Source organism: Pelobates fuscus, chromosome 2, assembly GCF_036172605.1.
Source record: "Pelobates fuscus isolate aPelFus1 chromosome 2, aPelFus1.pri, whole genome shotgun sequence".
Lineage (NCBI taxonomy): Eukaryota > Metazoa > Chordata > Amphibia > Anura > Pelobatidae > Pelobates > Pelobates fuscus.
This window is the reverse complement of record NC_086318.1, coordinates 176,747,685-176,766,914: the sequence shown is the minus strand read 5'-3', so window position 1 is coordinate 176,766,914 and position 19,230 is coordinate 176,747,685. Positions and strand designations below refer to the sequence as shown.

Here is a 19,230-nt window from a genome sequence, read left to right as displayed (position 1 = left end):
CTTTTATTACATCTTTTTAGTACCCATTTATTTTGTTTTTAATGCATTGTTAATAAATGTATATTTACTATTTTATACTTTAGTCCAAAGTCCTTTCTAGCCATCAGGAACTCCATTGGGGAGAGTGCTATCCCCCCTCTAACGTAGCACATTGTTTATCAACCTCAGAGCCGGGCTTTCAGGGCTCTGCAGAAGGTGAGCACAACTATTTATATCTCATAATACCATTATAGTATGTGCAATTCTACACAGTTGTTTTTCTGCTTTTCTTCTCGTTGTATACTCCTGGAGGGACACTACCTGGGATAAAGGGGTGTGTTGCTGCCCTAAGAGCATAAAGGATCCTTTTACGGAGCCAATACCATATAGGCTCCTGTCCATGTGAGTGGTTTCAGTCATTACTTACTACCAATTATCCATTTTTGGAACATCTGCACTATATTTTTTTGTTTCTTGTTTTTTTGTTTCCTTTTATATGTACATTCAAGTTTTTCAAGACTGTCACTGTACCAAAGGGGTGAGTAAACCCCTCTACTGTTTAGAGCGCTCCACTTGTTTGGTATAATTTGTATACCTTATTTCTGTATATTTGTTTTCTATTGTGGGTAAGGGGTATTCCACTTTTAGTGTTGAGCAGCTTTTACATTTTGGGCACTGTAAAGAAACACTTTCTATCTCTTTTATTGAGGTAGTTTTCTCTATTGATTAGAATCTGATTAAACTAATTAATAATACATTATATTCAATACAATCAAATATGTGTATACTACATAAATCATACCCTATAAGAAAAACAACGTTAATTTTGTTCGTTTCTAAAATACGGTCTTCAAGGCAATCTTATATATTAAGATAGCTATAGAATATACAACAGCACACTAAATAACATAGTACAACAGCACACTAAATAACATATATATATATATATATATATATATAACATATATATATATATATATATATAATTTAGTGTGCTGTTGTATATATCCAAAAAGTCAGCTGCACTCATGAAGAAAAATAGTAAAAAAAATGTAATCAACGTTTAAAAAGAGTAACTCTTACGGTTACTATTACTCTTTGATCCTGATGAAAGTCTCAAACATGGATTGAAACGTCAATTGCATTTTCAACAATTTTTTCTTCAATAAACAATTACATTTTTATCCAAGACTGTGAGTGCAGCAGACTTTTTAGATTTCTGGATACCTTTGAGCCCTGACTTTGGCACCTGGCATTTTAGGGATTTGGAGTTGGTGTGCAGGGATCAGTAACACTATATATACTCAGGCTGAATTTGATATGGCCGGGTACCAGTCCCAGAGGACAAATGTTGCGTAAAGTTCAAATGTTAGAAAGGGCTGCACTCACGGTCTTGTTGAACAGAATACATTTTTTTTATTGAAGGTCCAGGGATCAACGTTTTAGTCTGATCATGAGACGTTTATCAGGATCAGGATGCTGATCCTGCTGAAAGTCCCGGTATGGGACTGAAACGTTGATCCCTGGACCCTCAATGAAGAAATTCATTCTGTTCAACAAGACCGTGAGTGCAGCCCTTTCTAACATTTAAAATATATATATATATATATATATATATATATATATATATATATATATATATATATATATATATATATATATATATATATATATATATATATACAAGCGAAGAAAAATCAGCACTCCCAGGATTTATCCAAAGTGAAATGTTATTTCTTTATTCCAGTAGTCAACGTTTCAGTTCCTCTGGGGAACTTTCATCAGGACATTCTGTCCTGATGAAAGTTCCCCAGAGGAACTGAAACGTTGACTACTGGAATAAAGAAATAACATTTCACTTTGGATAAATCCTGGGAGTGCTGATTTTTCTTCGCTTGTATCTATTCTGTGCAATCAAGCACCGGGTCCGTATTGATGTGAGTTGGAGTGCAAGGCATTTTTTCTTTTTTATATATATATATATATATAAATCCAAGGGTTCCTTGCACTCCTGCTGACTTCTAGTCATAGTGGATGCCGGGTGCCAGACCGTAGTCACAATTGTATACAAAGTAGAAAGGATGGTTTGCACTCACTGTCTTCTAAAACATAGCTTTTAATATTCCACGATTAAAAAGATAACAAACTTGATACTAAATAATGTCAATGTTTCAGCCCACGGTTGGGACTTTCCTGAGGACAGCATAATAATATATATTAAAATGTTTCAGAAATGTGGGCACCCATGGGATTTAAATTCAAATATTTTGATTTTTATTCCATAATGAAGCTGTCAATGTTTCATAGACTTTTGATCCTTTCTCAAGAAATTGTAATTTATATGTTGCTACTGTATGGTAGCAACCTGGCAGAAAATCGATTGGAATACAGTTTATTTTATTGAGCAAGTGCTGTCGCATCTGTGATTGACTTATACATAAACATACGAGGACCTCACACTCAATGTATCAAAGTACTATTTGACAGACGTATAATGATACAAAAGGAGAGCACTTACCGGGCTATTTTCAAATGTATCCAGATGATTTTATTTTAACAACTTTGCAAGAGTTTCATATAATATATATAGTTACATAGCTGAAAAGAGACTTGCGTCCATCCAGTTCAGCCTTCCTCACATTTGTTTTTTGCTATTGATCCAAAAGAAGGCAAAAAAAAACCCAGTTTGAAGCACAATTTTGCAACACGCTAGGAAAAAAAATCCTTCTTGACCCCAGAATGGCAGTCAGATTTATCCTTGGATCAAGCAATTATTACCCTACATTGAAAGATTATGAAATCAATATGAAATCAATGTTTCAGTAGCACAAATTCAATACCTAAAACAAAATTAGGACTTACTTGCCCTTTCTGCAGAATTCCCTAACCTCCCTTTAGTGACTTTGAAAAGGAGTTGTAAGCTCTGTGATCGTTTGAATCAATCACATATGGTTATGGCCCTAGGAAGGACCTTTGCCCACTCACACACAACCACATTAACCATAGAAAAACCTGAGCCACCTTGTTTGAAATGTATTACTTGCAGTGCCCAGTGGGCTATTATATATTGGCAAGATCTAGACCTAATTGAGGGAGAGTATCAGGGGACTATCTGTACTACCTGTTCTGATGGCCAAGCAGACAAGCCATTGGCAAGGCACTTTCTGGAAGATGGTCACCCCCTGCTTTCTTTATGTTTTGTTGCCTTTGATCACATTTGGGAGCCCACAAGAGGCAGAAATCACTGCAAGGAGCTGATTAAGCATGAGTGTTATTGGATTTTTACCCTGGATACAGTTGCCCATAGAGGGCTCAATTAAATAAATGCTTTGAATTGCTTCTTGGACCAGAGATCATTTGGACTTTGGCCTGCTATTTAGATGTTTGTCACATTTTCCTGTAAACCAGTTTTAAATCCCTTGATGTAGTGTGTTCATTGCCTGTGTTCACACCGTGCTGTCATGGGCACTGTCGTGCACTCACCCACTCTTGGGCGTCCGTGGCATCCTCGCGGTACTCACCGCTCCCTGAGACCCCTCTCTCTGGTCTGCAGCGGTTTCTTCTCTCCCTCTCGCCGCCGAGGTCCGCAGGGAGCACACCGTCGCGGCAAGATGGCGGCCGCCACGCAGCCCCGGCGTTCTGCACAGGGAGGAGGAGGAGAGCTGCAGATCTGTTAGGGAAGGGCAGGTCAGGGACTATGGTGCAAACCAAGATGGTGCTGAGTCCCTGACCTCTCTTTATAGTTCCTGTGCGCCCCACCTACTGGTGGGAGGTGGCGGTCATGTGATCCTGGCTCCCTATTTAAACCAAGCACACCTTCCACGCAGTGCTTGATTATTTTCCTTGCCTTTCTATACCTGCCTTTTGCCATGATTTTCAGCTTATGTTCCTGGTTCCTGACCCTTGATCCCCTGATTGATTCTCCTTGCCTGCTGCCTGACCTGACTCCAGATTGATCGACTTTTCTTGTCTGCTGCCTGACTTCGGATTATTTGACTGCGCCTCCTGCTTCTTCCCTTCTCGGATTCCTCATTTGGCTTCTTCCCATTAACCCCTTAAGGACACATGACATGTGTGACATGTCATAATTCCCTTTTATTCCAGAAGTTTGGTCCTTAAGGGGTTAAAGGCCTCATGCCACCACAGACCCTTCGGGACCCTGTCACCACTTCCAGGTGCTCCTGAGGGTCGTGATTGTAAGAGAGTGCTGTTCCGCTCCAATTGGGTTCCATCACCTCTGCAAAAACTCCAGGTGGATGTGACACCTGCACATAGATATGCTTGTGTTAATTATTTATAGGTTTGGATCTATGTCTGAGATGATATCCTGCTGCAGACTTATGTAAACATGTGGAATACAGTGTTTCACCTACTACCAGACGCTATGTGTCTCTCCGTCACAGATACATTTCTCATATGGATGTTTGGTAGAAACTCTTTGGTCCTTTCAGGTCTGGTCTCGTTCTAACTCCCTCTCATTTTCATTCACATTCTTTTTGGTTAGGGTGACCTCATAAGCTTGGTTCAGATTTGATGAAATTGTCTGGGACTGAAACATTGATTTCACCTTATGTGCAACTCTATGCGATTCTGTTGAAATAAAATCAGCCGGTTATATGTGAAAACACTCATGTGATTGCTATTCTGCTGTATTTATATATATAATATATATATATATATATATATATATATATATATATATATATATATATATATATATATATATATCAATATTGTGCATTTTTTGTATATATATATATATATATATACACACAGACAATTTATTATATATTTTACATCGTTTTAGATAAAAATCAAGCAATAAAATATTTTTAAGACCAAAAAGTATACCATACCTTTTCTCCTTTGCTACCTTGTTTCCCAGGTATACCGTGTTCTCCAGGTAACCCCTGTTTATAATAATAAGTATAATCAGTCTGCTGTTCATAAGTACTAAACATTTACACCCTATGATGACACACAGCATCTCATGACATCTAATAAAGATTTAAGATTTTTTTCCAGTCTCAGAAAACAAAATGTTGCCTGTTTATTATATTTAAGCAGGAAAGTAGAAAAATGCAAAACGTTCTTTTTAGTATTAAATTTCATATGCCATTAGAAGAAACCATATCAACTTGAGAATAAAAGAAACTTAGGAAATGATAATATTGTGTTTGAGATACAGTAAGGCTTATGCATTACCCAAATTGAAAGTTAACTTTAAATACTATAACATAATTTTTCATTTATGATATTTCTTTCCATGTTTTTTTCAAAGCTCTAAGTCAATCATTGAATTTCTTCACTGGCCTTCATTTTGGATTGCTATTGATTTTCATTTTCCGTACTTAAAGTTTAATACCAACAGTTGATGCTCTAGGCAGCACATAAGCTGTTAGTGTGATCTTGATATACTGGTTTATTAGAAATATCTGATGTAAATATGTTGCAACCGAAATTTAAATTAAAAGACAAAAATCAGATCCTCAGCTCCATTCTGTACAATTCATTCTTATTAATATATATATATATATATATTGCATATCATGTGTGTGTGTGTTTCCTGAGAAATAATTTTTTATATCAATAATAAGTTTGTCAAGGTCAATATGCTCTTAGACATTAAGACTGCAAAACCATGACTATGGGGTATTGCTAATATTATATGTTATATGTCCATAGGACACCCGATGACCCACTTATTCCTTAAACATTAGCTCTCAAAACGCTAACAATCTTCTCATTGAATCAATCTTCAGTCTCATTGTAAGTGGTCTAGGTGTAGTGCCCCATGTCCCATTAACCCTTCAATGTAAATATTGTAGTTTTAATGAAAGTGTAATGTTTACATTGCAGGGTTAAGACTGCAGTTTAGTTTCTTGAAACGATGCTGGACATCTTCACTATGTGCATGAGGATGTCTTGTGTCATGCAAAACACAATAGAAAAGCAAGTAAGAGTAGTACTTTCTTATGGGGAAGGCCTAATGGGTGCACTGCTCACCAGGGGGCCTCGTGCTGAAATCAGGTAAGTGTTTGAAGGGTTTTTGTAACTCTTTTATGGCCACGGAGACAGTTTTGCATTCCTAACACTTTAGTATTCCTTTAACTACTGTAATGTTGTTTTTTTGTCAATGTCCCTTCATTTGGCTGTCGTAGCTGTAACTCTGTTGAAAAATATATCTGTCAGGACAATCTTCCTCACTTGTCATTCTTCATCTGCACTTTCCTAAATAAGCTGTAATTCCTAAATTTACTTTGGTCATTGAAAACAACATGGCTAGGTCATACGGGTATGAGGGACATTAGGAGCAGGAGGAGAAACAGAGGTTGGTTAATGAGGGTTTAAGGAGAGTGGGTAGGATCTACATAGACATTGCTTTGCCTCTTAAAACATAGTAAATGTAACAGATTGGCTATAGATCAAATGGCTAGCACTGCACAGAAAGTAATGATACTCTGTTTCCTGGCCCATTTGTTTTCTCTACATACTATTTTATTTTAATGAGGCTTATTTGATTTATCACCTGAATTCTGCTGACATTTATTGGTGAGTGCGCTATTTATTGCTGTTATTGAGACACACATGAACGGCCATGAGTATAAAGAAGAGCAATTACATCTTAATTTGTGTGATTTCCATGATTACTGCAAGATGAAAAGCATCAGTGAAACAGATGTGGAAAATAGAGCAAATTGAACAAAAAAAAAAGGCGGCCATAGTGTATTGAAGAATGCTATTTTGGGATGGATAGAACAATTGCAAAAATGCAATTAGGTTCGCTTTATAAGACCAATATTTGTAACACCATAGCCCTGGCATTAACACTCTAATGGATTGTAACAGACCAACTTAATAGTAAAAGGCTAACTAATATTTGTCACTAAGATAACAAGAGACTTAGGTATATGAACGTTATACTTGCCTAATGGGTTATTAATCCTTTTTTAGTTTTGAAAGAGGCTGCATTGACCCACATATTGTTGGGACATTCAGAAATGAACACGTCTTTACATTAGTTGAGAAACAACATTCAATATTCATTCAAACCAACATTGTTTCCAGTGGGCAAATTATCCATAATAACAGATCTTCAAAAGCCCTCCGTATTAAAACAGCAATTAGGATTTCTTTTTTATAAAATATAATGATTCACTTTTATTAGTGTCCAAATGATTCACGCTAGAGTACAAATACTCAGTACATATAAGTGGCTAGTTTCCAGTAGACAGCTTCTAGAGCACTTGATGCTTTTCATGCTCAAAGTTGCGATCATTCATAAGCAATCCTTTAAAGAATTACCACTGCTGTTGGGTTTGCAATGTAGTCACCTAATGTATCCCTTTACACTGGGCCAGCTCACAATGGGAATCATGTAGATATTATAGCCATTAGACATTACCTAAATGATCATTGGAAGTATTATTAGGATCTTAGTTTGCTCATAAGCTTCCAAAAACTTTGATAGCATCTATCTACTGGAATGCCATGTGTATAAATGTTCTGTCTCTCTCAGTTGACATCATTGTGTGAACCAAGTAACATTTCTTGACACAAGGGAGATACAGCATGGTTAAAGTATAATAATTAAACAAATTAAAGAGATAAATACTCTAACATTCATAATTTTTCACTTTTCTGTGTTGTGTAGTCAAAAATGTGAGTTATTCTTGTAAATTGTAACAGTACTTACCCAGTCCACGTGCCGGCAGGGGTCCTCTGATTTTGCCGCATACGGCTTTAGCCCACCTGCCTTCAGGGGCGCCATGTGCGGCTCGATAACTCTGTGCTCTTGGCGGGACGCGCACGCAGAACAGTCTGATTGGGCACACGGCCCATACAGTATTAGGAACGCTGCTCACATCACAAGCACGTTCTTAAAGGGGAAATGGGAGCTTAACCTTGCGGCCGGATCCTATTGGCTTACGTCATTCCAGCGCCCCCATTCACCCACGTTTTGGGGCGCCGGCATGACGTGAACCAATCAAATTAAAAATAAAAGTATTTGAACTTACCTGGCCCTAGATTCTGTGCCCTATTGTGGTTTCTGTTCCAAGTACCCTTTAGTGCGTTCCTAGTGATTTGTATTGTATTCTAGTATTGACCTTGGTTTGTTTCCTGATCTGAGTTTTGCGTTAACCCTTGCCTGTCTTGTTTGCCCATCTGATTTTTACTGTGTACCTGACTCTGGCTAGTTCTTATTTTCGCTGTCTCTCTCCGTTAACCTTACCTCGGCTCATATTTCGACTACTCTTTTCTCTGTCTAACATTAAGTTTGGCCACTTTAAGGCCCAGTAAGACATTTATATTTCATTAGTCCATGCCTTGCCATTCTAAACTCTGCGCGTTAAGTTTAATACTCCGTGACATAAATGAGCATAAGAGAAAAGACTAACACAATGTGAGTAGCTTTATAATGGGTCCATAGAAGGCCAGAAGTCAGTGCACTCTGTAGATATAGTGAAATCTGAACTATAGGCAAAAGACAAGCTTGGCTAGGTAATAGGTTACATGCAAACAAGGCAGAGGTAAATAACGTGGTTTAATTAAGCTTAAAATTCAGACTAGGATAGCATTTAGCATGTGAATAACAGTTTGCTATCTTTGTGAGTAGAATCCAGGAGCGCATACAAGTAATTAGGTATTTTTTCCAACCATTTTCATATGGCTGGGTTAAATTATTACTAAAAATGTAAGTTTGCTATTGCATGAAATATTAATACTTTTATTCCCAAACTCAACCAGATGGCGACAGATTCAGATGCCATCTCTGCATCTCCAATGATATGTAGCTGAGTGCCTCTTGCTGAGCTTCAGAGCAGTCCTGTATAACAAGATACATAGACCTTGCAGGCGACAGTCTGCTGAATACTTTCATATCTGAAAACTGTATAATCCACTTGAAAATGTAATCTCAGGCAGGGATGAGTCTAGTGTGGAACAGTGTGTGTGCAAACTGCATCTCACACAATCCAATCCTTTACACCAGCTGTATGTTTGGTTTGTTAAGACAAGTTTCAAAAACAGAATATTGGATATTGTTTCTGACCTTGAGGGGTACATTCTTTTATATATTTATATAAAATCCATTCCCCAACATACGCTTGTCAGCTTATTGACAGAAGTAACTATTACTACCCAATGTTACAATACTTAATCAACTTTAGAGATGTAACCTGCTAATCTATTTTATCTAGCTGAGCTATCTCACTGACTATTTAGACTTAGATACACAAGGCATAGGGCAAACGGAGCCAGACTGTAATTACATCCTGACGTATGTGGCTCAGCACATATGAAATGTCTACATTTCATGGGGATTTTCTACTTAGTGATTGGCCTATGCTGATGGCAGAGCAAAGCCAGGTGTAGTAATAATGTCACACATACCTCCCAACCAGTGGAGTACATACCGGGGTCGCAGGGGTCGCGCCTGCGACCGGGTCCGGCCCACCAGGTATGTAACCACTGTGGCCAGCCTCTTCTCCTGGGGGGCCCAGTAGCTGTCCACCTCAGGACCCCCCGAGGCTGGCCCTGGCGTCACCCGGCGGGTAGGCAGGTTGGCGCGTGCGCGAGGGAGCACTTTCCCCTGAGTGCTTCCTCTTCAGCTCCCTCGCGCACCGCACTGATGCTGGAGCCGGAAGATGACGTCATCTTCCGGCTTCTGCATCAGTACGTGGCACGCGAGGAAGCTGAACAGGAAGCCCTCAGGGGACTGTGCTCCCTTGCGTGCCCGCCAGCCTGCCCGGTGACCGGCCACCCAGGAGCCCAGCAGCACCACTGGACCCCAGGGAATCCCCTCAGCACTCCAAAAGGTAAGGAGGCTGGGGGATTAAATTTAAAAAAAAACATGTGTTAGTGTCTGAGTGTGTGAGTGTGTGTTAGTGTGTGTGTTAGTGTGTGAGTGTGTGTGTTAGTGTTAATGTGTGAGTGTGTGAGTGTGTGTGTGAGTGTGTGTGTTAGTGTGTGAGTGTTAGTGTGTGATTGTTAGTGTGTGTGTGTGTGTGTTAGTGTGTGTGTGTGTGTTAGTGTGTGTGAGTGTGTGTGTTAGTGAGTGTGTGTGTTAGTGTGTGAGTGTGTGTGTTAGTGTGTGAGTGTTAGTGTGTCTGCTAGTGAGTGTCAGTGAGTGTGTTACTGTGTGTATCAGTTACTGAGTGTGTTTGTGTGTGTCTGTTTGATGTCTGTTAGTGAGTGTGTGTTTGTCAGTGAGAGTGTATATTTTGTAAGTGAGTGTGTATGTATGTCTGTCGCTGAGTGTGTCTCTGTCAGTAAATGTGTGTGTCTGTTAGCTAGTGTGTATGCTTCTGTTCGTGAGAGTGTGTGTGTGTCTTCAGCATTTACCTTTCTCCAGAGTCCTCCGCCTCTCAGCTCCGAATGCGCATCTGCGGCAAGAGCCGCACGCATTCATACCGCCCATAGGAAAGCATTACTCAATTCTTTCCTATGGACGTTCAGTGTCTTAGAATCACGGAAGCTCCTCTAGTGGCTGTCAATGAGACAGCCACTAGAGGCTGGATTAACCCTCAGTGAAACATAGCAGTTTCTCTGAAACTGCTATGTTTTCAGCTGCAGGGTTAAAACTAGAGGGACCTGGCACCCAGACCACTTAATTGAGCTGATGTGATCTTGGAGTCTGTAGTGGTTCTTTAAGTGTGTGTGCATCTGCATGCATTGGCGTACATACCACGGTCGCAGGGGTCGCAGCCCTGCAACCCCTGCCACCCCTGCCACCCCTGCCACCAGGTGCCTGCTGCCATGTGTTGCGGCCCCAGCCCGCGCAGAATAAGTGCGGGGGGGCATGGATCAATTTTCGCACTGGGGACCCATGGGTCATGTGTACGCCACTGCTCCCAACTGCCCCTATTTAGGAGGGACAGTCCCTATATCTATTTGAGCTAAAATTCCATTGTCCCTCTTTTGCTTTCCTATTACTAGTGATGTCCCGAACTGTTCGCTGGCGAATAGTTCCTGGCGAACATCGCTTGTTCGCGTTCTCCACGGATGGCGAACATATGCGCTGTTCGGTCCGCCCCCTATTCATCATCATTGAGTAAACTTTGACCCTGTACCTCACAGTCAGCAGACACATTCCAGTCAATCAGCAGCAGACCCTCCCTCACAGACCCTCCCACCTCCTGGACAGCATCCATTTTACAATCAATGTGAAGCAGCATTCTTAGTGAGAGGAGGGACAGTGTAGCTGCTGCTGATTTGATAGGGAAATTGATAGCTAGGCTAGTGTATTCAGTGTCCATTACAGTCCTGAAGGACTCATCTGATCTCTGCTGTAAGGACAGAACCCCAAAAAGCCCTTTTTAGGGCTAGAACATCAGTCTGCTTTTTTTTCTGTGTAATGTAATTGCAGTTGCCTGCCTGCCAGCCTGTGTGTCAGGCTCACAGCATATACTGTGCCCACTTGCCCAGTGCCACCACTCACTCACTGATGTCCCAATAGCTTGAATTTAAAAAAAAACTAAACTTTTTGGACTGTAATATAATAGCAGTCAGTTTCCTTCAAACGTGTGCGTTTCAGGGCCTGCCAGGGCACAGTGTCACACCAGTGCAACTCATATCTGGTGTAACAGTAGAGTACATTTAAAAAAAAAAAAAAAAAAAATTGACTGTAATAGATTGAATAGCAGTTAGTTGTCTGCCAGCGTGTGTGTCAGGCTCACAGCGTATACTGTGCCCACTTGCCCAGTGCCACAACTCATATCTGGTGTCACAATAGCTTGCATTTAACAAAAAAAAAAACTTTTTGGACTGTAATATAATAGCAGTCAGTTTCCTTCACGAGTGTGCGTTTCAGGGCCTGCCCAGTGCCACCACTCACTCACTGGTGTCCCAATAGCCTGCATTTAAAAAAAAACAAAAAAACGTTTTTGACTGTAATATAATAGCAGTCAGTTTCCTTCACGAGTGTGCGTTTCAGGGCCTGCCCAGTGCCACCACTCACTCACTGGTGTCCCAATAGCCTGCATTTAAAAAAAAAACAAAAAAACGTTTTTGACTGTAATATAATAGCAGTCAGTTTCCTTCACGAGTGTGCGTTTCAGGGCCTGCCCAGTGCCACCACTCACTTTTACTGGTGTCCCAATAGCCTGCATTTAAAAAAAACTAAACTTTTTGGACTGTAATATAATAGCAGTCAGTTTCCTTCACGCGTGTACGTTTCAGGGCCTGCCAGGGCACAGTGTCACACTAGTGCAACTCATATCTGGTGTAACAGTAGTGTACATTTAAAAAATTTTTTTTTGACTGTAATAGATTGAATAGCAGTTAGTTGTCTGCAAGCGTGTGTGTCAGGCCTATAGCGTCTACTCTGCCAACTTCTGCCAGTGCACAGTGCCACTCATATCTGTTGTCACAGTAGCTTGCACGCATAGTACCACTAATCGAAAAAAAAATGACAGGCAGAGGCAGGCCACCCCGCAGGGGCCGTCATGATCGTGGTGCTGTGATTCCCTTTGGCCCTAGAATAAGGCCCAGTGTTCAGAGGCCACGTACCCTGAACTGGAAAAGTTCTGAGGACATAGTTGACTAGCTAACACAGGACACCCAATCTTCTACAGCTTCCGCTCGGAACCTTGACGCACCATCCTCCTCCAGCTTAGCTTCGGGCACCTCTCAAGTTACCACTCGCCCGCCTGACGCCACCACCAACACTAGCACCACAGCCGCTTCACTTGATATGTCAGAGGAGTTATTTACACATTGGAAGAAATGAGTGATGCGCAACCATTATTGCCAGAGGATATAGATAACAGGGATATGTCTCAGTCAGGCAGCATTACACACATGGACGTATGGTGTGATGATGATGATGTTGTACCCGCTGCTGCTTCCTTTGCTGAGTTGTCAGATACAAGTAAAGCGGTTGATGATGAAGATGCGTCCGTGGATGTCACGTGGGTGCCCGCTAGAACAGAAGAAGAACAGGGGGAAAGTTCAGATGGGGAGACAGAGAGGAGGAGGAGGAGACGAGTTGGAAGCAGGGGGAGGTCGTCGCAAGGAGCTAGTGGCACAGTCAGACAGCATGCATCGGCACCCGGGGTCAGCCAGACAGCACGCCAATCAAAGGATGCTGTTGCCAATTATTGGGACACCAGTGAGTGAGTGGTGGCACTGGGCAGGCCCTGAAACGCACACTCGTGAAGGAAACTGACTGCTATTATATTACAGTCCAAAAAGTTTTTTTTTGTTAAATGCAAGCTATTGTGGCACCAGATATGAGTGGTGGCACTGGGCAAGTGGGCACAGTATACGCTGTGAGCCTGACACACACGCTGGCAGACAACTAACTGCTATTCAATCTAATAAAGTAAAAAAAAAATGTTTTTTAAATGTACACTACTGTTACACCAGATATGAGTTGCACTGGTGTGACACTGTGCCCTGGCAGGCCATGAAACGCACACGCATGAAGGAAACTGACTGCTATATATTACAGTCAAAAAAGTTTTTGTTTTTTTTAAATGCAAGCTATTGTGACACCAGTGAGTGAGTGGTGGCACTGGGCAGGACCTGAAACGCACACTAGTGAAGGAAACTGACTGCTATTATATTAAATTCAAAAAAGTTTTGGTTTTTAAATGCAAGCTATTGTGACACCAGTGAGTGAGTGGTGGCACTGGGCAAGTGGGCACAGTATATGCTGTGAGCCTGACACACAGGCTGGCAGGCAGGCAACTGCAATTACATTACACAGAAAAAAAAATAAGCAGACTGATGTTCTAGCCCTAAAAAGGGCTTTTTGGGGTGCTGTCCTTACAGCAGAGATCAGATGAGTCCTTCAGGACTGTAATTGACACTGAATACACTAGCCTAGCTATCAATTTCTGTATCATATCAGCAGCAGCTACACCCTTCCTGATCCGTAATGGCACAAGACAGGGATGTCCCCTATCCCCACTTCTATTCGCGATCACGCTCGAACCCCTACTGGAAGCAATAAGACGGAATAACAACATCCAGGGATATACATGGAAAAACACCACACACAAGGTTGCCGCATATGCGGACGACTTGTTGTTCTTCATAACACAACCTAGAATAACCCTCCCCTGCCTAATGAAAGAACTCGAAGACTATGGACGCCTCTCGGGCCTCAAGCTCAACCTCAGCAAATGCGAACTCCTGAATATAACTGACCCAACGGGAAACCATAGAACCATCGCCCCGAGCTTTCCATTTCGATGGTGTCAATCCAAAATGAAATACCTAGGGATCTGGGTGACGACGGAACCGAATTCCCTGTACCAAACTAACTTCGCCCCCCTCCTCGCCCGCATTCAACAAGACCTGCGGACTTGGAATTTCCCGCACATCTCGTGGCTAGGCCGTATAGCGGTTCTTAAAATGAACGCATTGCCCAGAATGCTGTACCTCTTCCACACAATCCCCATATCAATACCAACAACATTCTTCGCTACCCTGAAGACTGCATTCTTAACATACATATGGAAAGGACGAAGCCCGCGCCTGCGATATGACCTCCTCTGCCAACCCAGACGAAATGGAGGATTAGCACTCCCAGACGTACGGAAATTTCAGCAAGCGACAGCCCTACAGAGAATCCTGGAATGGCACACCAATCCCCAACACAAACAATGGGTAACCCTAGATAGAACCACGCCTGACAATCCTTCCATCTTCGCCTCAGTCTGGAATACGAAAAGAATAACGCAGGGGGAACCGAACATACTCTCCCCCACGAACCAAACTCTGCAGATGTGGTCAGTAATACGGAGAACGACGACGACCTCTCCCACACCAAGCCCAATGACCTCCCTGGCATATAACCAACAATTAGGGGGGGGACTACCCACCAGCGCCTGGACCTTCCTAGGGGAAGGAGATTTCATCCCCCTCCACAGGACCATAACCAACACCGGACTGAAGCCTCTGGAACAACTGATGGAAGACACGCCAACCCCCATGCACAAATACAGATACACACAGTTAGCACACTACTAAGATACACTACCGGATAAAACTGCGGCACATAGGACCCTCACTTGGTTCGAGGAACTCTGCGACCGAAAATCGACCGTACTGAAACCTACCTCCACTATCTACCAACACCTAATCACAGGATCACGGACCACGGTCATACCCTACAAAAGACGATGGGAGCGTCTCCTGGACAGGACGTTCACAGACGCACAATGGGACAAAATCCTCATACTCCACCACAAATCCTCCTCCAGCACATCCTACCAAGAAATGAACTACAAACTACTGACGTTCTGGTACAGAACACCTACACAAAATATTCCCCGCCACCCCGGCGACCTGCTGGAGATGTGGCCTGGAGGAAGGAACAGTAAAACACATCTGGTGGGAGTGCTCCAAAATCGAACCGTACTGGACCCAAGTAACGACCCGTGTCCAAGACATCCTGGGACCCACGACACAACTATCCATTGAAAACATACTCCTACACCACACCCACGAACCAATTTCAAGATATAAAAGATCGATCCTCCGACATCTCCTAGACGCCGTCAAAGCACTCATACCCACCCTCTGGAAACGGACTCAAATCCCCACGACGGAACAATGGCTCGCCAAAGTGGAAGAAATTCGAGCTGCGGAAGAGATACATGCAACTCTGACGGACACTCTCACCAAACACGTAGACAAATGGCAACCATGGATTGTATACACAGCGAGGAGGGACCGCGGTGACGGGACCGGCGGGGGGGGGGGAGCTGGGAAAACGACACAACACCCACAACCCCAAACATGTCCTGCACCCACACAGCTACCTCGCATATCACACCACACACAAACGCATACAAGACAACCAACACCCACCACACGCAACCGCATCCACCACCCACACCCCACAATTACATCACCGCACTACGACCACACTAACTCGCAAATGAGCATCCACACGCACCTAAATCAACAACACAACTGACACACATAAAGATAACTCTCAAACAAAACTACCCATCTGACCCATCACACCACACGACACGTCTAACAAAACTGATCTAATCGTCACTTGACGATGACATACTACATAGACACACACAACTAACATGCAGGATCTCACACCGCTTAACAAGACCAACACATCAACCCGAAAACCCGATAAACAACACAATCATAATACGAAGACACCACGCCTAGAATCTTGACGAAACACTCACACACCAACTACACATCCCACAAAATCTTACCCAAAATGGCAACCTCCCAAAGACTGTTCAATCTTACTACTCTACAAGAGTACAATGATCCTCAGTCAATACTGCTCAGAACCCTAACAGCACGAACTAACACTATAAGCGATCCCCCAAACGGAAATGAACAAACGACAAATAATCCCAAAACACCAACCACAACCTAGGAACACAACCACACCAACGCTCCTACAACACGTAATTTCCCGACCACCCTACCGCGCAAGAAATCGGCAATGGAATAGCGACATAACTGCCAACAGCAGACCATCATACACAGCACCGACAAGTCACTAACCACTCCTGGTAAGCGACCACACACTTGAGACCATCAGCCCAGATTATTCACTCCTCAGACCAAGCAGCTGACTAACCCTAAGCTCACTAGGATACCAGGACAACAGCCACTACCCGACTACCAGAAGAACTCCCCGAACCGACGACTGCTGGGAACATGGGGAGTATAGAGCGGTAGACATACACGAGCGCTAGGGAATATGGACACTCCGCACACACAACCACACTGCACTACGCAAAGCGCACCCTAATGGTAACCAACAATCCACTGGTAAGGACGAATGATAAATCCTACTTAGCCATACAAATCGCATAGGGCTACGACACGAGACACAGGAGGGACGGAGGGAAGACCTGCTCAACCGGGACGGACCGGACAATCCAACACACACTAGGACCTACCACCACCCGCTTTACCCATACCCGACAGCTAGACCAACACGTTACTAGAATTGGTTATTCATGTTATTTCTCGATGAACCGAACACATTAACTGAAGAATTCAGACAATGGGAGGATACGTGTATAAGAGAAAGGACCTGCGAGTCCTCAACTGTTCCTGGCCTGCGTGCCAAAACGATTCCTCCACATAATTGACTAATAATATTGAATGCATGTTTAACACGGGACCTGCGAGTTCCACATGGTTCATAATATGAAAATATATAACAAACACTTGTTGTTAAAACTCCAATAAAAACAAATTTACAAAAAAAAAAATGGAGGCTGTCCAGGAGATGGGAGGGTCTGGGAGGGAGGGTCTGCTGCTGATTGACTGGAATGTGTCTGCTGACTGTGAGGTACAGGGTCAAAGTTTACTCAATGATGACGAATAGGGGGCGGACCGAACAGCGCATATGTTCGCCATCCGTGGCGAACGCGAACAAGCGATGTTCGCCAGGAACTATTCGCCGGCGATCAGTTCGGGACATCACTAATCTACCATTTTGTGATGTCAAAACTCTGTCATAAAATCTAATGTATTAAAATACTATGTACAAAGGTACTGATAGAGAGACCTGCAAAGGAGAGAGTTTATAACAAAAACTGGGATCCAAGATGGAGGCACCCATTGCAGGATAAAGATGTGTGAATATCTACATTTAATTTTATTTTCACAGCTCATTAATTTAGAAATGTGAAAGGATATATGTGCTATTGAATTTGTAAGCATTACAGCTGCACTGATTTTATATAAAAAGGGTATCAGTGATCTACATTAGATCTTGCTGTTAATAATTACAAGTAGAGCTGTAAACAGTGCAATTATTAGAAAAGCATGTGTTGCCTTTTAGCCAATGACAATGATAGATCATTTTATCTTAAGTTACTGTCACAGTGACTGAAGAAATATTTTATCAAGAAACACATACCATATCTCCTGGTGGTCCTTGCAGTCCAATAGATCCTGGTTCACCTTTTGTGCCCTAAAATATAATTATACAAATGAAGGACACAGGGAATGCACTTTTGCCAAAACTTCTCAGCTATGCACAAACTAAATATGCAATATTGTTTAACAAATAAAAGCTCTATTTGTGTGTTCTGACTAATCTCATAATATGCTGTGAAAAATCAGACTTCTGTCAAGCAGCTTTTTAACTGTAATTCCACGTGCGGTTTTTAATACTCACAACTTATGGATGGCATCTATGAACCTAGTATTGGATTTTCTGCAGAAATAATTAGGTGACTGCTGTGATCCCTGGATTTCAATAATAACCTCATTGTGAAGGAAAGCCGAGAAAACAACAATACCACAATTTAAATTATACCTGTGGTCCTGGAGCTCCGGCAAATCCCGGTAATCCTGGATCTCCATGTTCACCCTTTGAAAGATTTTCAGAGAGAATCCATCATTATTTTTCTTTCGTAAATTTGCAAGTAGTATTATTTAACGTTTTATTTAAACATGCTTATGTCTGCAGGTCTGTTCACTAAGCAGAAAACTGTGGTGAACGGACAAGCACAAAGGCTAAAATTGCAGAGTTGGAAAAACCTCACACACTGTTGCAGGTGTGACAGTTCAGTGGTTAGTGTCCCAGATACAGTCAAAACTGTACGGGGCTCATTAATAGCCAAGTCAACACCAGCCTATAATTATTCCTAGTTTAATAAATGAGATACCATTAGGTTGCTGATAATAATAAATCTAAATTTACACATTTTATTAAATACTTTAATATCATTATATTTATATTCGTTATTTCAGGATTTATTGTGATTTCCATATTATATTCTCAGGCATTTACATATGACATTAGATATCACATATGTAACTTTTACTGTAATAACATGCAATATATCAAGAGTAGTAGTAGTAGAAAAGAGAAGAAAATGGACATACAAATAATATGTTGTCTTTTATTTATAGATTAATCCTACTGTTACATGCCTGCTTCACACCTGACAAAATGGGCTAGTAGATTTCATTATGCGGCTTTCATTTTACCCGGATGTCAATATATATGTCTGCAGGACACATTGTGTAACAGTAAGGAGAAATATTTGGAATTGTCACCTTAAATGAGTGCAATCATCAGATTTAAGTGAAAAATTAATGTATTAATAAAATTACACTAGTAAAATTAATATGTAGAAGTCTTCGATCTACAGCTCTTGTGTTATAACTGTGTTCAGATTTAACAAATCACTTTCCAACTCACAGGAAAGGGTAATTTGTATTCACATGAAATCAACGTGATTATGATTAGCCTTATATATAATCAGTTGTTCCTGAAGGGTTTCTTTGTTG

General features: G+C 41.7%; 1 protein-coding gene across 1 annotated transcript in view; it reads right to left on the bottom strand.

The window, feature by feature from the left end:
- The window catches only part of LOC134586240 (collagen alpha-1(XIX) chain-like), a 209,227-nt gene extending 190,319 nt beyond the window's left edge, over positions 1-18,908 (bottom strand). The window contains exons 1-4 of the mRNA XM_063441733.1: positions 18,882-18,908; positions 18,251-18,304; positions 17,849-17,902; positions 4,836-4,889 (exon numbers count right to left, since the gene is read on the bottom strand). Of these exons, the coding sequence (XP_063297803.1) occupies positions 4,836-4,889; positions 17,849-17,902; positions 18,251-18,304; positions 18,882-18,908 (189 nt within the window). The remainder of the gene's footprint in view (positions 1-4,835; positions 4,890-17,848; positions 17,903-18,250; positions 18,305-18,881) is intronic.
- Positions 18,909-19,230: the final 322 nt, after the last annotated feature.